This window comes from Anopheles gambiae, chromosome 2, assembly GCF_943734735.2.
Source record: "Anopheles gambiae chromosome 2, idAnoGambNW_F1_1, whole genome shotgun sequence".
In the NCBI taxonomy this organism is placed as follows: domain Eukaryota; kingdom Metazoa; phylum Arthropoda; class Insecta; order Diptera; family Culicidae; genus Anopheles; species Anopheles gambiae.
Window position 1 is genome coordinate 94,871,461 of NC_064601.1, and position 24,305 is coordinate 94,895,765.

Consider the following 24,305-nt stretch of genomic DNA (forward strand, 5'->3'; position numbering starts at 1 on the left):
CTTTCTCTGCACAAGGTTCCGGTTTCAGCCCGTTTTATGGTTACAATTTGAAATTATTTTGAGTTGATTTTATTTAATGGTGTGTACAGCTGCTGTTTTAATTGATTTTCAACACGCTAACCTAAGGACATTAAGGATTGTAATTTTAAAAAAATAAATACTACATGTATGTTCATAACTATGTACAAGTTATCGTTATCCGAATCGCACCCCTCGCAAACACGCTGCGCGAGCTGAGTTCGCGTGAGTATTGCTGCTTTTGTAGCGTCTTTGTTGCGCCTTTTTCCTTTAATCCACTGTGGGTGGTTTGTTTTTTGATATTTTGAAGGAGAAGTATAGCTTAAATTCCCTCACGAAACCACACTAGTGACACCCTCGGGAGTAATGATGCGCATTTTTGAGGGAATAATTTTTTGGGCACTTCTTGGGACAGAAGCACTCATTCCTTAATGACCAGCTGCTTCGACCAGGACAGTGATAGGGGGGACGTTTTTATCAATTTTCAATTTAGAACTGCCAATATATAAATATCGTTAACAAACAACCATTAATCCTGAATGCGTACTACACGCCGTATCGATTACTGTTCCAAAAAACGTGTCACTACTTTAAGCTAGTAAAGTTTTCTGTTTCTGTGGCTGTATCCTGTATGTTTCTCTAAGCTTTTGCTGCTTCCTAATTCCTTTGGACACATGCCCACCTTCGCGCACACCTTCTCCAGTATCAATCACATCGGGCAAGCTACGACTAATGTTTTTTTTTTTTTTTAATGTTTATGTTTATGCTGCGCTCGTCTGCACGCACGCTTCAAGCTAGTTTATCATATCTCTCGTTTACAGCACAACCGCCTTTGCGTTTAAGATTGATCTGCGTCCTGCAGTCTTTGTGTTCTCGAAACAAACAAAAAACAAACAACCTACCTATAAACCCGACACGAGTGAAACAACGAAACCTACATCCAATCGTAAGGCAAATTTTTTGTTTCTAAACAATTCCAAACTCAACTTCTAAAACGAAAAAAAAAAACAGAATTATTTTACCTAAACATGGTGCTGGCGCAATTAATCGAAGGTTTCTGTCTGGCTTCGCTTTCATCTCACCCTCACAATTAACACGCATTTGTCTAAATCTTTGGCCATTTTTGGATAGAAAACGGTGGAAATGGAGAAATAAATCAGGATAGAAAGTGTTTAAAATCAAGGAGCAGTAAACAAGGAAGTAACAACCACTGCCCTACCAGCGCATCAGCTCACGCGTCTTCGACCTGTCCGCGTCCGGTTCGATTAGCCGTTGTCGCACGTGTGGCCCTCGCAGTTGCCCCAGAACAGGCAGTTGCCGACGCCACTGTTGCAGATCAGGAACACGGCCATCAGAAACACCAGGCTGCAGATGGTGCACGGTTTGCGCTCGAGAAAGAAGCCGATCAGATAGAGCACGATAAACATCACATGCGTCTGCATCAGGGCCGGGTTCGTCGGCTTGGGAATCAGCAGCACCGGGATGAGACACTGCAGGCAGTACATGGTGCCGGACGTCCCGCCGTCGGCGGATCACACCCCGTCCGGGACAGTTTTGCCACACGACGACAGCGGTGATGAGTGGTGGTGTTGGTGTTTGCTTGCCTTTCCGTCTCTCGATGCCAGTGACACCAAGGCGGGCGGATGCTTTCACTGTCGTCTGCTTTCGTCACCCTTCTGCCTCCTGACCCGTGCAATGTATGCGTATAGATGTTGTGGTCTGCTTTCTTATCGCCCGCAGAATAATGTGCTACTACTTCTCCACGGCTTATCTCCGACGTGGCCCGATTCCACGCCTACCCGGGGACAGTTTTAGCATTGAATCTTGATTGCAACACACTTGGTGATACTCTTTTTTTCGGAAGAAAACGTCCGTATTTACACTTTTTCTCTTGTGCTTTTCTCTTTTTTTAGAAGAATTTGTGACACCTGTGCAACATACGTATACGCCAGGTGAGCCCAGCTTGGTGACGTTTCAAATGGGCCTCTATTTACCTTGGCTATTGCGAAGGCTTGCCTCCAATGCATGTTTTCACAACATTCCAACAAAATTGATTTACAAAAATTTGCATTTTTCTTCTTTTATGAAATAACACAGGAATTCGATTTCGATTCGAAATAACCCCACGATAATTAGAATAAATAATAAACAAATTTACCAGAGCGTACCGCAAACAAGTACCGCTGTATTTGACACCGCTGTAAAATGACAACTGTCAACGGGAACGTTTGTTTATTTGTTTACGTGAGTTTGGCGCGCATTTTATTCGATCGGTCGTTTGCATTCCCATAAAACGCAGTGCGTCCAAACAATTCCAAGTTGCTTCTATTAAATAGTTGTAAAAATGCCTGAACTGGAAGATTCTACCGTGAAACCAAAAGCAACGTTCGATCCCAACATACTGCAGGACCTGTTGCCACTCTACTACAAACGATTGTTCCCCCACAAGCAGTTTTACCGGTGGATGTCGTACGGACGCTGTAAGTGCTTCCAGCTTATTATTGTTCCCCAGAGAAACTGTTGCGTTCCCGGCGCTACCGTTTCATTCATTAATTCGTTACTACTATTTTTCCTTTCTTCCACCCACTTCATACGTTCCCGTGCGTCAACCCTAGCCGAATCGTCCGTGTTTTCGAACCGAGAATTTTCCTTCACCCTGCAGGACGACATCTACATACGCTACCAATCGTTCGAGACGCAGCAGGAACTGGAGCGGGAAATATGCTCGAAAGCGCCGTTCAAGATCGATATCGGTGCGGTGTACAACATCCGGCCGAAGGATCACCGGGGCAGCACCGCCATCCAGCCGGTCCAGCGCGAGCTGGTGTTCGATATCGACATGACCGACTACGACGACATTCGCACGTGCTGCAACGAGGCAAACGTGTGCCAGCTGTGCTGGAAGTTTATGTCGATTGCGTGCCGCGTGCTGGACGAGGCGCTGCGCGAAGACTTTGGCTTCGAGCATCTGCTGTGGGTGTTCAGCGGTCGGCGTGGCATCCATTGCTGGGTATCGGATAAGGCGGCCCGCCATCTGGATACGGCCGCCCGGTCCGCCATCGCCATGTACCTGAACCTGCTGATATCGGGCGGCGAGGGAACGGCTTCGCGCGTCATCATACACGACGAGATGCACCACAGCGTGCGGCGCGCCTACCGCATCGTTGCGCCACTGTTCGAAGAGATCTGCCTGGTGGATCAGAACATGTTCGGCAAGCCGGAGGGCGTGCGGAAGCTGCTGGCGCTCGTGCAGGATGCATCTGTGCGGGCGGAGCTGGAAAAGCGCTTCAAAGCGGTGGCGAACGATTCGAAGGGCGTGTGGAAGGAGTTCGTGGCGTACTTTGACGAACTACGCATGTCCGGCAACAGCAACAGGTACCGGCGGTTCAAGTTCATCGTGGAGGAAGTAACGCTTGCGTTCACCTACCCGCGGCTCGACATTAACGTCACGAAGGGCTTTAACCATCTGCTGAAGTCGCCCTTCTGCGTGCATCCGAAGACGGGCAAGGTGTGCATACCCTTCAACCCGAACATTGCCTCCAAGTTTGATCCGACCGATGTGCCAACGATAATGTAAGCTATTGCACAAGTTTGCGAATTATGCGCAGGATTATGCGTACACGCGTAATGTGTAACACCTTTTTTTTTTGGTCATTACAGCGATCTCCTGAAGGAAGTGAACGCATTCGACGAAAAGAACACGGTGGAGGGCGAGGAGAACAGGTCGAAGATTAAGGACTACAAGAAAACGAGCATGTTCAAGGGAACGGTCATATTCGAGGAGTTTCTCCGCAAGCTCGAGCAAACGTTCAAAGGCAAGGCGGCGGCACTGAGCGACATGAAGATGGAGTTCTAAGTACGGTCTCGGGTGTTACATTTCGTCGCTGCGTGGCTTAAATAAATGCCGGCCCAGGGCGGATAAGGTGAGCACACGCACACCCTGTTCATTGCCCGGCGTATGTCGTAATGAGTGTGCAAATAGCTATTTTTTTGTATTCGTCCGAAGTTATGTAAATTGTTGCCCCAATTGCCCCCTAACAACAGACATACACAGACGATTGAACGAGTTCGAGGAGGGAAAATGAATGGATTTCCTTTTATGGAACTATGCTTTGTCCCTTTGTACTGTTCTGTTTCTAGGCAAACAACTATAAATCCACTGGCCACTGTCGTAAGCTTAGGCCGGGTACTTGCTGTTGTGCTGTTGGTTTAAATAGTAAATCCCCATTCTACCCGTTCATAACGTAGAACGGATGTAACAAATGCGCACCATACGGAAAGACGCTAAGAACACAGGCGAAGCAACACGCTATTAGCCATTGCGTTGCGGCGTTGGACACTTTCGTAAACACAACGTAACATGGCTTTTGTGTGTGTGTGCTTTGTTGTCGCCCTATTCCCGCGCTGAACGATATAACAACCGCGTACCCAAGAGTGTCCCTTGTTGAGCCCATCTTCCTTCCACTGTGGCCGTCGTATGGCTTCCGGAAAGCCGTTGTCGTTATCCCAAGAGGGCCGTAGGAAATCAGTATCAACGCGACTTTCAAACGGAACGAACACGCACCTACCACAGCTCTGCGGAAGTGACTCTTAGCAAAGCAATTTGGTTCCCGTTTTTCACAACCTATTGCAATACCGCGCTAAAAACGTGAAACGTGTCCGTGGTTGAAAAGTGGAATCTGAATCCTTTTTGGATAATAGAACCAGAACCCAAAATCAGGATTATCGCGAGTTCGAGTATGCTTTATAGTGGCCGGTTGGCTAAACGCAATCCTTGCTCAGTTCCGTTCGCTATCGCACTGCTAGCGCTGTGCCTGTGCCTCTCGCCGGTTCAATGTTTGCCGAAAGTGTTCCGGAGCAATGAGATCTGCGGCGTGTACAATGGCCACCGGGTGTACTTCGAGCTGGGCGATCGTGGCCAACTGCAGGCGACCAATGTGTCCGTGCCTTACGTAAGTGTCCTCGCGGTGGTGGTGCAATGCAATCGATTTCTGTGAGTCATTTAAGGCCGTTAATTGGATTACCGTGCCAATTATAACGCGTCAAACGCGGCGAATGTTGTAGCGCCAGAAATCAAACGGAAACGTGGAGTGATCGATGACGTATCCATGACGAACGTACTGTTTTTCAATTGGTTTCAAAATTCAACCTCTAATGGACTGTGAATGCATGTGGGAATGAAAGTATTGGAACGAGTTTTCCGCAATTAGTGTCTTTAGTTGATACTAGATTATGAGTGAGTCATGTACGGTGACCTAATGGACAATGGCTGCATATCAAAGTTCAAGGCCTATAAGCTGGCTTAGACGTACTAAGACGCACCAAGGACTGTTGTTACCTGACGCGCGTGTGTTGCTTTCAACGGATGAATGACAGTTACCTAAACGGATGGTGGAAGTGAAGTGCAAAACAAGAAACATATAACTTTCTTTAGATTAGAGTATAGCGGCTCTGTATCAATATTGCTAGCGAGAAATAAAATACAGCAATAACTGGACGTTGTGGAACTGGTTCTTTAGTCCAGCAGCTAACACCAAGGCTTCATGTCATGCTTGTCCTGCGTTCAAATCTTGTACAGATCGAGTGCACCAACCTCTTCTTAAATGGGGCCAAAGCCCAAATTCTTTGATATCAATAGAGACGGACCTGATTTGGCTTGGCAAAGAGAGAAACAGTCGTAGAAAATCCGGGATACGGATATAAATATATATGAGGATGTGACTGGCTTGTACAAAGATCCCCTAAACACCTAACTTTCTTAAAAGCTTTATAGAGAAGTCGAAGATTTCTTACAAAACCTGTGATATTCAGTTGTTTTTACAGTACAGTTGGACGTACATCTTGTCTAATTCTATTTCACTTAAAGTCTAAATTGAATCATTAGAGTGATAAAATTTAACTAAATAACGGAAAAAAGAATTTACCTATCCCTAATTCGTTATGACTACATCATTTTTCCTCCAACCTTCCAGATCCCTCGAACCGCACTCGTCAACCAAACGTTCGTCCCGAACGTCTGTACGCTCGAGCTGGTAACCTGTCCGTCGTGCAATTTTAAAATCTCATTAAGGTAAGCACCCAACAATCAACACTTGCCCGCTTGGCGCTTGGCCAAAACGGATCAACCATTCAAGGGGGTGTTGGATAATAATTTTAATCCCTATCGATTGTTGCCACCTCGTCGGAAAGCTACTCGAACTTCCCAGCCAAATGTTCGGTGCATAATGAGCCACCGTGTCGGTGCGATTATCTCGAGTTCACTGAGCCACCGTTCGATTCGACGGAATACACCGGTCGGCGAAACTGTGGCCACGACGTGGTCTACCAAACGCAGACCCGCTCCGTGCTGATCAAGTTCGTCTACTGGAGCAACCACAGCCATGCCTTCACGCTGGAATACGTTGCGGAACGTAAGCAGCCGGACGCGTTGGACGAAGTTCCCGGAGAGAGGGTCCTAAAGCATTCCTTTAATCTTTTCCGCAGGAAATCGGGAAACGATACAAGCGAATCCTGGACCGGCCCAAAACATCACCAGCATTAACAACTATCTGCATCATCGGATCATTACCACACCGTACTTCCCGTCGTACTATCCGCGCGACTTCGGCAAAGAGTACGTGCTCAGCTGCAATGTCGAAGCGTGCCGGATCAATGTGATCTTCAGCGACTTTCAGCTAGCCAAAACGTCCACGATGGAGTTTTACGACTGGAATGGGCAGCGGTTGGGGGCGGTATCGGGATCAATCTTTCGTCCGCCCGTCTTCCAGAGCACAGGCCCGTCCATGATCATACGGTTCTATGCGAACGGTGGCTCTGCGCTGGGATACAGGGCGCTGGTGTCCTTCCTGCACGCTACCAGCGCATCAGAAGAGGCCCTACACCCGAACACGAACTGCGGCGGAGTGGTGGAAAACATTGGCGGCGCTATTACGATGATGAAGATGCTGAACAATGCTAATGAGAGCCGGATCTATGATTGTGTTTGGTTGATCAAGCCACCGAACACGTACGCCCACCTGAAGACGCATCTTTCGCTGAAGGTGGACACGTTCGAGAAGCTCGGCCCACATTCGATGCTGACCATCATACAGGGTACGACGTCGGACGGGACGGTGCTCAGTGTGACGAAGGCGGACAGTGCACTGGTGCGGAAGGATCTCGTCGTGCCGCTCACGTCCGGGTTCTATGTGCATCTTAGAGCCTCCTTTGGACATCTGTCACGATTGGCGCTAGTCTATTCGGGGTTCAGCTATTTGGGTAAGTGGTCTGATCGTATGCTTTCTTCGCATATATTTGACATTTGATTGCATCTTATCGGTCCAGATTGCTACATGGGAACCGAATTTCTGTGCCAGAATCGAAAGTGCATTCCGATACAGCTGCACTGCGACGGGTTCGACCACTGCGGCGACAACAGTGACGAGCCGGAGAGCTGCGTCCAGGAGTGGTCCAGTGGTCCGATGGATCGTCGCTGGTACGCCCACACGCCCAACTACTACTTCCCGAAGATGGATCGCTATCCGGATCTGCGTACCGCCACGATCATCTTCATCGCGAGCAGTCTCGGGCTGATCATGCTCATCTCAGCCCTCATCGTGCTGCTGTATCGTACGGGCAATCGGGCCCGCCAGCAGCGGGAACTCCAGAGCCAGCTGCAAACGATCAGCGAGCTGTTAGGTAAGTGACCCGCGCCCATCTCTGCCCCGGCCGCAGTACAGCATGAAGAATCCATCCATAGTGAGCGTTATTCATGTAGACAGCAACAACACGCACGGCGCGGAAGAGATGGACGACCCGCCGGTCTACGAAGCGCCGCCCGACTACGACGAAATCATCAAGGTCGGCATGGACGAGGAGATGAAGCGGAAGCGCCGACGACGTTCCTCATCGTCCGCCTCAGGGCGTCGCAGCCGGATGAGACGATCGCGCCGCCAGAGCAACACGTCCGAGGTACACAATCCCATCCTGGAGGTACAGCTGCCCCCGGAATCGGACAGTCTACCTTCCTCGAGTGGGTATTCAATGGGCATGGTCGTTGCTGGAGGACGAGAGCAAGGACCGACATCACCACAGCCGGACAGTGACGCCTACGATCGCTACTCCGATGCGGACCTGGATGGAGAGGATTACGATCTGCGGCTAGCGAACTGGAGCACCCTGGACGAGGGCGGTGACTTCTTGATCAGCTCGCGCATACTGGGTAAGTAGAGCGGCGCAGGCCGACGCACTCGGAACGTCCTTCAAGTGTAAGCTTTGACGTTTAGAATGGCGCTTACAGAAACTCCAGCGTCGACTGCGGGCCCGATCCAGAGCGTTGTCAGCCAATCCACGTCCAGCCCGCCACCAACGTACGACCAGAGCAATGCCCGGTTTTTTGCGCTCCATAGTGGCGCCCCGCCAGCGGCCAGCAGCTGCGCTACGAACGGCGGCAGCGTATCGGGCAGCCATCAGGAAGACGCTGTTCCGGTCGCGATCGGAATAAACTATCTGCCTGCTATTACGGGCTCTTCCAGTGCAGACTCATTGACCCATTCGCTTCCTTCCAGTACCAGCTCCACTGTCCCGATGGCAATGCCCTTTGCAATCAATTGTGATCTAGCAAATATTGATCGAAGTAGTACCGGTGTTACTTCCACTACTGCTGCTGCTACTACTACTACGTCTGCTAGTAATAGTATGTCACCGAGCAGTAATATCGAGCCTTGTAATCGTCCCATCCTACCCACTCCCATCTGGAATGGTTCCGCGCAACCCGATCGTCCCTGGCAAATGTTTGGGGGCAGTTTAGACGAGCCTAGGTTGGTACAGCCCAATCCTGCGCCCTCCGCATCTGCAGTGCAGAACAGTTTCAACTCACTTGACTTCAATCAGATGCAGGAAATTGACGCGTACCTGTTTGGGTACGGAAATGGGGCCTCCAGCGGCCATGGAATGTAAGTTGTACTTCGATCGTGTCTCGATAGAGCAGAATTTAATGCCTACGGCGTTTCAGATCCACCGGAAGCAGCCAGGAAACGATCGACTCCAACAGAACCACCCAATCACAGCTGACCACATCTGCTTCCTTCGTGCAAAGCTCTTGCCTTTGTGATTCCAGCAGTCCTCCGTCGAGTCAACCACCAAGTATTACCACCAGTCAGTCTGCTCCCATCTCGTCCAGCTACGACATGATCCGCCACTACTGTCCAGTCTGTCGCGATCAGCATCAGCAGCACACGGCGGATGGCGTTCAACTCTCCACTCCTGGAGGTCCTCCTGCTCCACCACCGAGCTCCGTGTACTGCGCACACTGTAACGGGCGTATCGTCACCGTCGACTACCTGCAGACGTTATCGACCAATCACCACGGTACGGAGGCTCTTGATCCGGCGGGCGCATCATCAGCCACCAGTTTCGGCAAGTTGTGCAGCTGTGTCGCGAAATTCCCCTCGCAGGGTAACATCACGCGCACTACGTCCTCGGTGGGGATGCTGCTGACGACGCGCACCTTCTCGGTGGACCAGCTGGACGATGGGGCGTTTGCCGGCGGAAGCTTCGGCAATGATCGACGCAGTGCGCGCAGCTCGTGCAGTGCCGTGTCCCGGTTCGATGCGTACTTCAACGCAAACTTCGGAACGACCAACAACGATCGACGGCATGAGGTTTAAGGGGGCGCACCGGTCTCATTCCTTCTCATTCCCTGTGCCATTCCTCGTATTGAAGTATCTAAAAATGGGAAAAATAAAATAAATGCTACACTCTTAACGCAGCAAAACAGTGAATTTCGGAGCAACTAAAACGCGCACACGATCCTCGTTTGTTCGCACTTGATTCTTCTAAATCCATTTATTTTAACTCGCTGTTCTGCACTTAATAATTCCACTACTTCGTAAATAACAAAAAGTAAAATAGTGTATTTCATCTGATCTGCGTGTTGCTCCCCCTTTTGCGTTTTGTTTGATTTGCGTCTAACGTTGTATATTTGTTTCTAATCACGGTATGGAGAGGGAGGGGAGGATTGGATTATTTTATCGGATTTTTGTTTTAAATTATTTACAAAACATGGTCTCATGCCCTTCGAAAGGCAGGAGTCGACATTAATGTTCCGAATCTTACGGGTTCTCTATCGGTTTTTCTTCTTCTTCTAAAGGTAATCACTAGCACTCTTTCTCATTAGGTTTGTGTATGCGTGTCCCGTCTGCGGTAGTTCTTCTGTTGTCTTGTGCGATTCCTGGTCTCTGTCCGTCTCTTAGTCACTATTGATTCAACGGCTGAAAGCGTATCTGAACGGTCCCGCGCGCTTGTCTTAATCAACTATCTCAATGCAATGAATGTATAAATTTTGCCCTCAAATTCCTAAAAGGTTCTTTAACTTCTAGTTCACAACATTATGATGGGGCCAAGCCTTATGATATCTACCCCACAGGTGAGTATAAATAGACTCCCGCATTCCTTTCTTTCGATGCAAGTTCACGTTCGTTGCTACCCTTCCCCAACATTACAGCCCCCATTCGTGCGCTACTAGCATGCTGTTGGTCCACGCAAAAATCAAGTTTACTGATGCTCACGATCATGCTTTTGATCGTTTAGTAAATAAAAAAAAAGAAAGATTGCTCTCTTTCTCTTCTCATAGTAACAATGAAGGTGTCGGAATATAATCGATGCTGCTCACTAGCGCGCGTTTGTCGCTTGGGTTTCTTGTAATCTACCAATGTTGGAGAGACACAGCGACTCCACTGTAACTCCAATCCGATCACTACACCGCGCTACCTCACTACGAATTCAATTCGTTTGCAATAGTGCTTTACACTTGTTGCCTGTATTTTGATTATTCACTATTTTTCTGCTTTGCTACTGTTACACTCTCTATCTCGATCACGATGCTACATTTGCCTAAACCCTACACATTGCTTCACTAAAGTTCTCCTTTTGCCCATTTCCCAATCACCCATCTTGGCACAGTTTTACAACAGCTTTAGTAGATCAGCTTGTCCTGATCTAAAAGGAACGTCTGATTCATCTTTTTTTTTGCTGTGATGGTGAAGTTCGTTAGATTCTAGGTTCGTTTTCTTTACAGTAGTTCTGCTAACGATAATGTCTAGAGAGTTCAAGCGATGAGTTCAATGAGACTCTTCATCCCCCGAAATAGGAGTAAGCTAGAAGATTTGAACACAAATAATTAAATTTCACAAAATAAAGCACAGGATAGGTCCATATCTAAAATGAATTGGAATGGTTTAGGAGAAGAGCTTTATAAGCCGTTTGAAAAAAGGAAATGCCCCCAGTAGGATGGCATATTCCAGCTAGTTTAGGCCGCGATAAAAATTACTAATATCTATGTTACTACAAAAAAAAACCCCTTTTTCCCAAATATGGGTTGCCCGGCAAGCACCTTGTCTATCTTTACTGTCATTTTAACTTCCCGAGATCGCCCCAGCTTCAAAAGCACCAAACGTCCGCAGACCTCACTCAGAACAGCTTCGTTCGCTGGCAGTAGCAGTACTTGCGCAGGTAGTCTATATGCATACACTCGCTCTGGCTGGCGTACTCGTTCAGCCGACTGATCGACCCAGTGATTTCGAACGCGTCCCGCTCCTGATAGTGTCGCACCGTCGACTCAAACTTCCCACCGCCCGGCTTACCGTCAAAGATCAACAAATAGTCCCGGTACGGCAGCCGGCCCTTCGGTTCATGTGCCATCTTAGCGAGCGTGATCGACCCAACCGCTAGCTTAGCGCACGCATAGTTCACCGTCGTGCTGTTACGATGCTCCTCCAGATCGCGATTCACATAATCAATCACGAACGCGATCGCCCGCTGCACCATGGGCGAACGCTTATCGATCGGCTGGAAGTTGGCGCAGGTGCACCAGTGCGATTCGATGGCCGTCTCCTCGCAGGACCGATTCCACGGTACCTCCGCGAAGATGCTCTGGCAGTTGGGGCAGCTGAGCGGACCGGGCAGATTGTCGATCCGCCCGGACAGCTCCAGCACGTGCTTCAGTGTGGCGTGCAAATCGTACGGGTTCGTTAGCCGATTGCGATTGATCTTGAGCGCTTGCACTATTTCGGGATGCTCCTCGCGGAACCATTCCGGCAGCCAGATAAAGTTAAACGGCAGCCGTTCCTCGAGCCACCCCGTCAGCAGCATACGAACGGGGCCGAACCGTAGCCCGTGATCGCTGAAAAACACCACCATGCTGCTGTTCAGAATGCCCCGCTCGTCCAGCTCCTCCAGGTAGTACTTCATGCGCAGATCCATCGAGGACGGATCGCTAATGTCGTTGTGGCTGAACGTGTTCGTCCAGAACAGCCCAAAGTACGGTTCGGTCCGGTACTGCGACGCAAAGTCCAGCGCGTACTGGTAGATGTGGTCGGCGTAGTTCTGATACCCGAGACAGAAGGTGAGCGAGTTTTTCATCTTCTTCGAGAGGTTCTTCTCGGCCGCGAGCGCTACCGGGCGGAAGTAGTGGTCGGTCGGTTGCGCCACAAACCCGTACTTGTGGTAGTTGAACGTGTTGATGCCGGCCTCGTCCTCGGCGTAGGCCGTCGCGTACCCACTGTCCGCGAAGTACTTCCACATGAACGGGCACTCCTCGAGCTGGCCGACCTTCTTCGGGTTGCAGATCGAGTAGGCGAGCGAGTTGTTGTACCCGGTCAGGATCGCCATCAGGTTCGGGTAGGTGTTGTCGTCAATCTGAAGCAAAAACAAAAGAGTTCGGTCAGTCAGGGATCGTAATGTTCTTCTAGACTATTGATGCGATCTCTACAGCGCACAAACTATTGTTAGTTTGGTTTGGACTCCGGCAATATGGGAACCACTAGTTCTGCTTGGAATCGAAGTCGTTCGGAGTCGTAGTCATCTAGATCTGAGTCGTCCGGAGTCGTTCGGAGTCATCCGGAGCCGTCCGGAGTTGTCCGGAGTCATCCGAAGTCATTCGAAGTCATAGTCGTCTGGGTCGGAGTCATCAAGTCTGAGTCGTCCGAAGACGTCCTGAGTCATCCAGAGACATCCGGAGTTGCCCAGAGTCGTTTAGAGTCGGAGACGACCGAGTTGTAGGGAGACGTTCGGAGTCGTCCGGAGACATATGGAGAGCTCCACCCGGAGTCGTTCGGAGTCATTTGGAGCCGTCCGGAGTTGTCCGAAGTCATCCGAAGTCATTCGAAGTCATAGTCGTCTGGCTCGGAGTCATTCAGGGTCGTCAGGAGTTGTTCGGAGTCGTTCGAAGTCGTCCTGAGTCATCCAGAGTTATCCGAAGTTGCCCAGAGTCGTTTGGAGTCGGAGACGACCAAGTTGTAGGGAGACGTCCGGAGTCGTATGGAGAGCTCCGTCCGGAGTCGTCCGGAGCAGTCCGGAGTAATCCGGAGTAGTTCAGAGTCGGATTCCGGAATCGTCTGGAGTTATCTGGAGTTGTTCGAGTACAGTCCTATGTTTCGGAGGCCGACTCCGGACGACTCCGACTCTGGCCGATTTCGGAGTTGATTCCAAAACTATCGGAGTCGGATCGCAGTCGACTCCAGAGTTTTTGTCTACTTTACCCATCCCTATCATAGACCTCACCGTACCTTATTGTATCCCTTCAGCTCAAACCAGCCCGTATCGTACAGATGCTGGGCCGTGTGGGGCATCGCACGGATGAGATTGAGCCGCGATATGCTGTCGATGCCGATCATCAGCACGCTGAGCGGTCGCTTCTCCGTCCGCCCCCGGAACTTGTCCATACGCTCGCGCACGCTCGGCTGCGGCCGGATCAGTGCGTGCACGTTGGTGTAGATCGCCTTCTTCGACTTGCTCGACTCGGACACACCAGCCTTGCAGCGTACCAGCACACCGTTCCGTACCGACGGTGGCAATAGGAACGATTCGTTAAACGGGACACACTCTCCCACCCTACGAAAACATGTTGGAGAAGCAAGAAATTATTAGCTTAGCAAGGCAAGCACCCTTAAATCTTACCCATTCCTTACCAGAAATTCTTATCAGCCTTATCCTTCGTGCCGGCCCGCTCGATGCTCTGGTAGCAGCACCGGACGTACCGCATGTAGTGCGGCATGAACGCGTCCAGCTGGTCCCGGTGGTACCGCACCAGCACCGTGTCGTTGTCAAAGTGCTGCTCGATCGACGTGAGCGGTTGCTTCGGGCTGCACGGCACGAACCGCTCCTTGCTGAACAGCCGCATCACGTCCTTAGCTACCGGGTTCAGGTCCATGATCTGGCAGCCCGGTCCCCACACGATAAAGCCCTTCGGCACTGGAGCGTACGGATCGGTCGGTATCGCACCGGTGGAGGTGATGGTGTTGTTGTTGATCGCAGGGACAATGTTGTTGGTGGTAGTGGTGTTGGTGGTGGTGGCGGTAGTGGTGATGATGGTGGTAGTAGTGGAGGCATTGGTTTGGGGAACGATCGGAACAATTCGATTGAAGGTGAGTTGCAGTTCGTCTGCGCTCGCGAGTGCAGCAGCATCAGGCTCGTTGTTATTGGTGCATTTTGTTGCAATTTGATCTTTTTCAACGTTCAACATCGTTACGAAGGGCAAGGGAGGGAGGGGGGGGTGGTAGTGGCAGGGAGTTACGTGTTACGGTTTAGTGCACGTTAAACGGTTAGGGATTTTTTTTAATGGGTTTTGTTTTAACGAAACAAACACATTTGCCAATTTTTAAACGAAAAAACAAACGCACACAAAACAAAAAAAGGCCCCAGGGGGTGTTGTTTTTGGTGTTTTTAAGAAATTATTTTTGATTACAGTATTTGTTGGTTTAACATACATCAACGAAAACGTGTGAGTTTTGGCGTGCAATGTTAATGTTTTTACATTAAAAAGGCAATTCTCACGGCGAGGGGGAACGGTGTTATATTTGAAATGTGCAAAAAAGATACAAGAAGTTTTGTGTTGGTGAGAATGTATGTATGTGTGTGTGTTTGCACCGATACAAAATTATACATTTTACACCAAAAAAATACACACAACATACACAGAAAAATTCAAGGTGTCGTATATACGTAAAGAGATAGAGAGAGAGAGAGAGAAGGAGAGCGATAGAAAAAGGGAGCAGTACGGGGCGTTTTGAAAATTGCATAATTTGGTTTTGATTGCACCATAATAATATGTGTCCGTGATATTGTACCGACAAGAAACGGGGAAGGTGAAGGGGATGGTGAAGAACAATTTTGCAAACAAAACCAAGAGCGAAGAGAGATGGGGGGGGGGGGGAAGAAGAATAAAAATGGGAGATAAAAAAGACAGAATTAAACAACCAATCGAGCTCTTTGCGCGTTGCCGCTGTGGGGACTAGCTTTCGACATCGTGGAAGAAGGCAGCGTGTGTGTCTGTGTGCACTAAGGGGGAGGGTTGGGTGGATCAAGTGCAGGTTGAGTGTTTGCTCAATTAATTAAAAAGATAGAGAAACTAGCTATCAGAAGAAAAGGGGAACTGAAAACAATTCTAATAAAAGGTGTGTATGTGTGTATGGATGAGTGTTGTAATATCAAAACAGCAGACTTAAGCATACAGATCTCTACTACTCAAACTGAAGCCTTTTTATTTATTTATTTATTGAAGTAAACAGAATACAATTTAATGCTTTGTTGGATTTAATTTTATACAAAATTAATTTTATATTTTTTATATATTTTTGTTTCTGTATGGAACAAATCTATTCCAATTGGTCGTAACACGATTTTAAATCACCCAGATAACTTGAGAACAAACACAACATCGTAAACCGAAATGATAATCCAATCACTACTACATATACTCATACAAACACTGCTAAGGAATAATTATAAATTAATGTTTTAAAGCTACAGTACGAGTGTTGATAAGCATTTTTCAAATTAATTTCATTTACAGTCTTTCCCCGAGTTACGCGAATAATGCGTTCCGGAGACATTCGCGTAACTCGGATTTTCGCGTAAGTCGAATATCACATGTTACAGCAAAAATATACTTTATTTATCATAATTTTTGATTGAATTTAGTTAATTTATGTAATTTAATACTTATTTGATGCAATTGGTGTAGAAAATTTGGTTATTTATCGGTAATTATTTTTCATTTGACAATTGATGGAGAAAATTGTACTGATTTGACATCTGAACTGTCAAAAATAAAAATTCGCGTAACTCGAATTAGCGTAACTCGAGTGTCGCGTAACTCGGGGAAAGACTGTAACTGTCTTATCAATCACAACCCAAAACAAACAAAAACGAACACACACACACACTCATAAATAAAACCATGCAAAACAGGCAACCATGCACACCTATCACACACTGCACCACCACACAAACAACCGAACCGATTGATCGTGTGTCCCCTGCTATCTCTTTACTCCCCCTCCTCCCTTTTTTCACCCCCCCAAGATTCTTACCTTTTGGTCCGGGTAGGTCCGCATCGTCCGCCGGTATGGTCACGATCATCTGGGTCACATCGGTCCCAGTCATGAAGTACAGGTACACGGTGACGCAAAACAGCAACCCGATGGCGAGTACTGGCGCCCGGCCGCACCGATCCACCGGGTGCAGCAGCCCGCCGGCCACTCGGCCACCGCCGCCAGCATCGCGCCGATTGTTGGTGCAGGTTGGCGATGGTCTGTGATGATGCTGTTGCTTTCTACTGAGCACCGCCAGTGCGGTGGTCGCCGGCTCGAGCAGTGTCTGTAACACCGATGGTTTCATAGCGGATGCTCATTGCTGGAAAGGAGAGGAAGTGGAATGGATCACACCGCAAACACTGAATTACTCATCCTAGTAGCAACATGGAATCTCTATCCCTTCTAAGGGGGGGGGCAACAACACAGTGATGATGTCACATCAGCTCGCTCGTTCATCTTGTCGGTATTCAAGCATTTAATTAAACTGACCCCTGGAAATCAAATTTAATCGAGGGGTTCCCGATTTTTTTGGTACACTCATCATAAGTCATTTGAGACAGAAATAACATAAAAAGCTACAGAACGATTGCCCTATCACAAAAAATATAACAAATAATCATTTCAAATGCTTCACTTCGTTAGTTTCCCATTCGCTCGGAGCCGGAGATTAGAGTGCCCCTCTTGTATTGGGAGCTCTTGAGATTGGTCGGAAATGTTTTTTTTAACGGTCTTTCCGACCAACGATAAGTCTTCGGAACGATTAACACGATTCAAACATCAGGGCATGTGGCAAAAGGAGCGCATGTCTTATGTCTGATGTCATGATTGGGGGATTTTTTGTTGGCCAGATATTCACACGACGACCCTCAAGGCCACCAATCACCAATGCCCTCCGGTTGATGAACGTGTGCGAATCTTGGCAAAATATCACAAGAATCTAGACAATCCCCAACGGTGAGTGATCGTTTGCCTTTTTTTTTTTTGACACCATCAAGGTCTCTCTCCCTAACATAGTGTTTAGTTCGCTACATTGCGAATTTATCCGGTTTCGGGAGGTCACAAAGGTTGTGGTCATTAAAACACGTTTGCCCCAACTTCCTCCGCCGGTAGTGGAGATTGGCGAACATTGTAAACAATTCCTCATGTTGGTGAGAATCTCGATAATTACTACCGCTGGATCTCGCCAAGTCCAAGTGTTTGATGATACGATAAAATTCCATTCGTTGCACAATAGACAGCCTTGCCTGTTTTTATTGCCACTACTGACCGGAATTGTGGCACGGAGATGCAATCAAGCGTATTCCAGTGGTCTGATTTGGTCCGGGAGACGCGCGGGCGCGCGCGCGATCAAGCACCAAGATATGATCACGATCGTCAACACGACACGCCGACTGGGCGTAATTTAAGACGAAACATTCTAAACCTTCCTGATCTGTTCAGCCCTTGAATAGACTGGCCGCTGTTCTATGTCGCTTCCGTGAGTGGCGAATGCAGCTGCATCTATTTTTACGCCCCTCTGCTGTATGCGCTCTACTTGGCAACCGTTTAGGGCACAATGCAACTTATTTTCCCAGCTTCCCAGCAGGGCGGGTGGATGAGTTGGTGCGTCTGAATCGAGCGCAAAGTGCACACTTGCGTTGAGAATTGTTGCTATTTTTCGCTTTGCTATTCCAAGCACCGTGCCTGCCTTTAATATTTAATCAAAACATTATTAAGAATTTAATCACCGCCAACAAAGCTTGCCAAACTAAACAGACTCACTCAGTTCCCACACCCTTGCCGGGACAGAATTCAATCGAACGACTGTCTTGTGGGACCAACTTTAAGCTCGTTAATAATTCATCCCATTTTGGCTACCCCGGCTGCTTGTGTGATGGGGATCAGGGCTTTATAATAATCCTTCTGCCTTCCCTCCCCAGTGGTGCTCGTATCACTTTTCTTCCGCAGAGCAAACTTCATGGAAAGTGCAACTGCACAACACTATAGCCCCGTGCCATGCCGAAAGCGGGACAGCATAAAAGCCACGAAAGCCAACGACCGGTGTATGGCTGGGATCAACCATGGGTCGGCAGGAGCTGGGTGACACCGTGAACTTGCTTACCAAGCAGCCTGCAGGTCCTTTAGTATCCTTCCTCCTCCTGCCAGGGCCGGAAAATCTATTCAAAACCCAACTAACGACGTGGCACAATGCATCAATAATTCCGTGCCCTATTACGGGAACCCTTTACAACGTTCACTAAAGCGCCTCTCTATCTTCCTCCACTTTCTCTCTTGCTTGTGGACAGGTTCTCTTTCCACCGATAGGTTGAGTAATTGCCGGCCCATTCAACACCAACAAGTTTAGCGGGAAGGCTGGCTGACGAAAATCGAACCAACGTCGAACGATGCAATGGAAGGAATAAGCAGTTTTAGTGTGTCCTTGTGTGTGTGTGTGTCTGTGGGTATTGGTAGACGACACTGTTTGATTAACAACGCCGGATGACTAATACCGGCAGCGGCTGACGTCACCGATAGTGCATGCTAAAGCACTCGTGTTCGTGTCCTTATTATTGAGCTATCCTGGTGGGGATTTTATGCCTTACGGAGGCAATACAGCGAAGCAACTCAATGATGTGTCTCCGGTGCTCTATTGAGCTATTAAGGATGATGATGATGGGACATTATTCCTTTAAGAAGATTGCTTTATATTTGTGTATCTTCTATAAAACAAATTGTGATTGGCTTGGTTAAAGCGAAGATATCAGCGTAACTCGAATCGCTCACTTTAAGGCCATACAGAAAATCACTAACGAAAATGTGACTACATACGATTTTAGCTGAGATCAGACTGAACATCAGTCGAGGATATCTGCCAGTAGCACGTCACTAGAACAGTACAGCGAATGATCAAGCACGAACGGCTTTCGTCAGATCGTCACCGAACAGTAGATAGACTGTCTAGACTTAGTCACCGTTTTGATTGAATGAATGATAGTATTTATACCAGAAAGGGCTGGGATAAGCCATTACTTACTGAAGTGCACTCGAGCATGAAGAGTGGCGTTCGCAAGCAGTTGCTATGTCTGATAAGCTAGTTTGTGATTCTACACATTGGTTCAAAACACACCTCTGACACAACCTTCCACTATGCAGCGGAGTTCAGCTGCATCACACGAGGGTGTAATACTAAATCTATTATAACACTACAAAAATCTGCGTTTAGTCAAGGGCTCTGCTTAATATAATCACCGTATCGAGCTGTATGATCACTTGGGTAATTTAAAATCCCCAGATGCATGTTAAATACCGCTGCCAACCGAAAACGTCAATCATTCGGTCACATTTCGGTTATGAGTTTTTAATTGCAAAACCATTGGGTGGTTTGGCAAGCATTTGTCAGGCCTGGGTGATTATTTCTGAATCCCATTATTTTAATTATTCTTATTTTTTTCTTTGCAGACGGAGATCATTCAAGCAATTGTAATGATCAGAGATATTCATCCATTACAGCTAATTCTGCTCTTTCTGCTAACAGACGCGACTATTGTTTGTTCTGTTCCTATACAAACCCTGTGGAGAGTTCACACGTAAGCCATTCTCTGTATATGGTCAGGTTTTGTCATGACAACGCTATATACGTTACTCACTCAACTTTGACAAACCACCTAAAAAACGAACCCATCATTCACACGGGTATGTTAATGATTGTTTACTCAGCATGTGGTGTGTTGGATTACTGGTTTTAGGCCAACACGCTTTGTAGGACATGTCTACGATTGGCCTCTCTCTTATCGCGTCCATTATAACGTCTAATGCCGGATGATAACTTTTTCCATGACACTTGATGACACAAATTCGATATGATCGAATAAAAGCGTGATAATCTTCCAATGTTTATCCGATGAAAGTAGTCGGCAGATCCGTTTATGATACCCGACACGAGCCTTAATTCCTAAACACCGATAACGATTGGAGAACCTGAACTCGTGCTTAACACTCTGTCGGTGGGTGAGAACAACCGACATTGTATGCATTTTTAATGAACACGGGCCATTAAGGTGGTCGAGACTGCCGACAAACCGTTTGTTATACTGACCTTTTCACATTTTGCCACGGACAGTTGCCTCCCAACCTACCCCACATGACATTAAATCTGTCTACACACCGGACACACTGATTGATACTACACGAACAGCTCACAAAGGACAATTTACTGAAAGGGACACTAAATACGCCCGGGTCACGCTATATCCTGGGTCACCAAACCATAACAAACTGCGTCTTCCTGCCACTGACTTGTTCCGTCGGTCGTGCTATCTCGGCACTGAGGGCACACACACACACGAGACGTCTTTCGTGATTAAACGCTCATTACAGACTCTCGCAGGACGTTATCTCGACATACGCCAACCCAACAGAGATGCCACAGCACATCTCGCTGCGCGTTGAACCATACGCACCAACGGAGAAGCGTCACAGCAGCACGCTCTCTTGTTGACGTTGATCGGGTGAATCGTATTCGTCTACAATTGCATGGGAAAAATCGCAAATCGCTTACACAAGTACTGGGAAAAAAGTGGACAGAGTGTGAGCAAGGAATTAACTTCACGGACGCAAATTTTAATTTTATAAATAAATCACTCACGGCACGGCACAATCTGTGAGCACTGCTGCGAGTGCTACAAGGCAATCGTTAGTGTCGCCAATTTTTCACCGCCTTCCGTTACCCCATCTGTTTTCTCGGAGGGAATGAGTGGGAAAATGGTTTAACGAACAACAGCTGGTTGTCACGCGTCAAACATGTGGAGCATCATTTACTGCACTGGATGCTGCGGAAAATACCTTTACGCAAGCCGAGAACACGAACAGCTTCGCACCTCACCTAGAACGCGAGAGCTGCAGCATCAAACACACACTCTCACACACACACACATGTATCATCACAGCGCGCGCGTCACAGCAAAAACATCGAGCGTCTGTGCGGCAGCGGGCCCCAACAGAATTCGCACAAGCCTACGCGAAGCAATGCCTGTAATGAACTGAGCCGCGCTATTGAGCATGGATGCTGCTTAGGCGACGAGATCTCGCGCTATATTTGCACAGTCGGCTTCGCTCCCTCCACTGCTTGTCGCCCGTACGCAGCTGTGAGGGGGGTTTTTTGCGCGTTATTTTTGAGGGATTTTGGGGAAGGGATGGCAGCATAACATAAAGTAAATAAAAAAACCAGGAAATATTACGGTAAAGGGAGTAAAGGGAGAGTGTACGAAACACTGTTTAGAACAGTATTGCCGTCGCGTTGATAACACATTGTAACACAAACTACACTATCTTCTTCTTCTTCTTTGCATTGGCGTTTTGTTACATCAACTCAGCATAATTGCTTAAAGAATCACACTTTACTTCCGTCCACTGTCGATGGTCGGCAGAGGACAAACGCAGCATAAACCCCTTGCTCTCTTGCTCCCTCCCTGCCCGTTCGACGCATCTTCTACCTACCTACAGTACGCAGCTTTCACAGTACGCTCACAGAGGACGCAGCGCAGGAAGTAGCTCCGGCAGCCCGAAGAACCATCCGGACCATCGGTACCAGCTAGCAGCCAATCAAGGAGCAAAGGTTGTGGGTAGCTTTTTTAAAGGATTGCCATCGCCACCTTCGGATTGACGGGACCGTGACGTTTCGTTTAGATGTTTTTATGCGCTACACGCATTTAGCACAGCACTGGGACGACGACAGCGATAGGAGCCTTCACTTCCTTGCACATCCTGGAGCGAAGGAGGGACACACGCACACCAGGGGACGGGCCCGCTTTTGCAGACGCAGTGCACGCACAGAGCTTGGCAACTTGGCGACCGTCCGAGGAATACTGATACTGAGGATACGTTGGTAGTTTGTTTTTCGCAGCCAGTCCAGTTACACATATACACGCTCGCTCTGGATGGGCTTCTGCGCAGTAGGATGCATCAGCGGCGAGTGCTCTGTGTTTGCCACGTGCTAGAGAAGGAAGGCGATGTGGCTGTTTTGGAAGGAATTGTGAACGTTCTGGGAAATTAGTTCATTTTAGAAGTTGGCAAACGAAAGGAACTGTGTGCGTGTGTGTGGTTGAATGTATTGTTTATCGTTTAGATCAGTGGTCGGCAAAACGAAAGCTAAAGTCAACCGTGCGCGTCGCTTTCAGTTACCTTACCATAGACTGTGTTATTTTGTTAGAGTTAGAATTAATTTTGATAATCCGCCGGCACTATCCAAGAGTATTTTCAACCAAATATGTTTTTTTCAAGATCGACGCATCAACTGTTCTATGAAGTTAGCATTAGTATTGTGTCATCAAATTATTCAACAATATTAACCAGAGTTTTGTAAAGTAACTCTTTCCCCAGAGAATTAACTGAGAATTACAATTAAAAGATAAGGACTTCACTTTCATCTTCAATTGTGATTAGTTGATTAGTTAGTTAAAAGTATGCTTAAGGCAAATAGACGCATAGGGGTAATAGATTACTATCAATTGCGGATGTACGTATAGATTAAGCCGTCAAAGATTTCACCTATCTCAGGTCAATTCACATACGCTCGCCAGGGAATCTGAATTGTACGCAGGAAAGCTATCGACCAGTCATTCTATAGTTTGAGGATGCAGGTCATTTCAAAGAACCTGTTGAGAAGGTTGAACCTAGTACTATATCCTATCGTTGTGGTACTAGGAGTCTTATACGCCATTGAGAATTAATGAACTCTGTCTGAATGGTCTCTAAAATCTGAGGAAAGCATCTTAGACGCGTTTGAGAAGAAGATGCTCAGCAGAATTGTGGTCCCAGTAGGTGTGAAAGGACAATAGAGGAGAAGCTAAAACGACGAGCTGGATGAGCTTATCGGTGTACTAACTGACAGACTCCAGCGAGATGAGCAGGAGTAGATCCGGAAAACCCAGTCCGTCAAGGCCTTTTAGACCGTCCACAAGGACGGAGAGGACGTGGTAAACTTAAATCGAGGTGTTAAGATGCCGTGAGTGTATTAAAATCGGGCAGTACACACGTTTTTGTCACAAAAACTTCTGCGATTGTCGCACGAAGTTCTGCTAGACACAAGATCGTGAGTGAACACTTCTTCAACATCCCAAGGCTGCAAAGCGGGTTTTGTGCTAGATAAGTAAGGGCATAAGTACTATCAATTAATTCGCTCAAGTGATTAATTGATTTGATTTGATTTGATTGCTCTGTTGGCTTATAGATGACAAATCTTTACTATATGCTAAGAAACTATACTATAAGAAACCCTGTAAAACGACGTAGATTAACCACGGAGCAAACACTGAGCTCTCACTTTCAAACAGATCGGCCTCTCTATCGTTGTGGCGCTCCGCTTAGCTATTTGCCGTCTTTTCGGTGCCAACCCCTCTGCAACGTGCGATGATGCGAGCAAATTAACTGCAGTTCATCTAATAATAATTTCTTAATCGCACCATAAACGCTAAACGTTATATCCGCTTTACCATACACTACAACCGCATGCAGCATGTGTGCTAATACCGTCATCTCCGTTGGATAATTGTAAAATCTGCTATCGGCTGACTACCGAAGCGACGATTTCTTAGTTTGTAGAAGATTGCTTTAAAATTAGATTTTTGGTTGTGAATTCTCCCCATTTCATATGTATTTCATTTGTTTTTTGAGATTTATTTTACTAAAATCTCTAACATTTTCAATCACACCAGACGTAACAAGCTGCAATTGCACAGCACGCTACTGTTCGCTGTCCGCTGTTTTGAAGAGGGTCCATAATTCTTGTGCGTCCTGAAACCGTGACCTTCTCAATCATATTAGCCGGGCGGAGAAATATCGGCCATTGCTCAATTTACGCTGGCGCATGCTCAATCGACTGCGTCGCTATTCGTAACGCAAATCAGAATGGTGGGCCGTATATGCTTCCAGCATCCAAAGTCTAACTCATAACTTACT

The 24,305-nt window shown here is 47.6% G+C and overlaps 4 protein-coding genes across 29 annotated transcripts; 2 read left to right on the forward strand and 2 right to left on the reverse strand.

Moving 5' to 3' along the window:
• Positions 1–53: 53 nt before the first annotated feature.
• LOC1276737 (bladder cancer-associated protein) lies at positions 54–1,989 on the reverse strand. Its single transcript, XM_061649608.1, has one exon. It carries the CDS (start codon positions 1,521–1,523, stop codon positions 1,284–1,286), a length of 240 nt encoding a protein of 79 aa, XP_061505592.1. The 5' UTR covers positions 1,524–1,989; the 3' UTR covers positions 54–1,283.
• Positions 1,990–2,243: 254 nt separating this feature from the next.
• Positions 2,244–3,985, forward strand: LOC1276738 (DNA primase small subunit). The gene is made up of 3 exons (XM_316116.5): positions 2,244–2,498; positions 2,634–3,591; positions 3,679–3,985. Exons 1-3 carry the CDS (start codon positions 2,363–2,365, stop codon positions 3,872–3,874), a joined length of 1,290 nt encoding a protein of 429 aa, XP_316116.4. The 5' UTR covers positions 2,244–2,362; the 3' UTR covers positions 3,875–3,985.
• A 391-nt stretch (positions 3,986–4,376) lies between these two features.
• On the forward strand, positions 4,377–9,779 carry LOC1276739 (uncharacterized). 3 transcript variants are annotated; one of them, XM_061649581.1, is made up of 8 exons: positions 4,395–4,970; positions 5,991–6,088; positions 6,208–6,428; positions 6,502–7,275; positions 7,342–7,695; positions 7,757–8,218; positions 8,297–8,951; positions 9,011–9,779. In XM_061649581.1, the coding sequence occupies exons 1-8, from the start codon at positions 4,758–4,760 to the stop codon at positions 9,663–9,665; spliced, it is 3,432 nt and encodes a 1,143-aa protein (XP_061505565.1). In that variant the 5' UTR covers positions 4,395–4,757; the 3' UTR covers positions 9,666–9,779. The 3 variants fall into 3 exon arrangements, with proteins under 3 accessions (XP_061505567.1, XP_061505565.1, XP_316117.4); XM_316117.4 differs by having other exon boundaries at positions 4,397–4,970; positions 7,775–8,218; XM_061649583.1 differs by lacking the exon at positions 9,011–9,779 and having other exon boundaries at positions 4,377–4,970; positions 8,283–8,750.
• Positions 9,780–9,813: 34 nt separating this feature from the next.
• On the reverse strand, positions 9,814–22,317 carry LOC1276740 (uncharacterized). 24 transcript variants are annotated; one of them, XM_061649595.1, is made up of 6 exons: positions 21,846–22,317; positions 20,810–20,872; positions 16,368–16,689; positions 13,965–14,499; positions 13,563–13,887; positions 9,814–12,693 (listed from the first exon to the last, which is right to left on the reverse strand). In XM_061649595.1, the coding sequence occupies exons 3-6, from the start codon at positions 16,672–16,674 to the stop codon at positions 11,467–11,469; spliced, it is 2,394 nt and encodes a 797-aa protein (XP_061505579.1). In that variant the 5' UTR covers positions 16,675–16,689; positions 20,810–20,872; positions 21,846–22,317; the 3' UTR covers positions 9,814–11,466. The 24 variants fall into 24 exon arrangements, with proteins under 24 accessions (XP_061505579.1, XP_061505590.1, XP_061505572.1 ...); XM_061649606.1 differs by having other exon boundaries at positions 13,965–14,247; positions 21,846–22,307; XM_061649588.1 differs by having other exon boundaries at positions 20,446–20,872; positions 21,846–22,307.
• Positions 22,318–24,305: the final 1,988 nt, after the last annotated feature.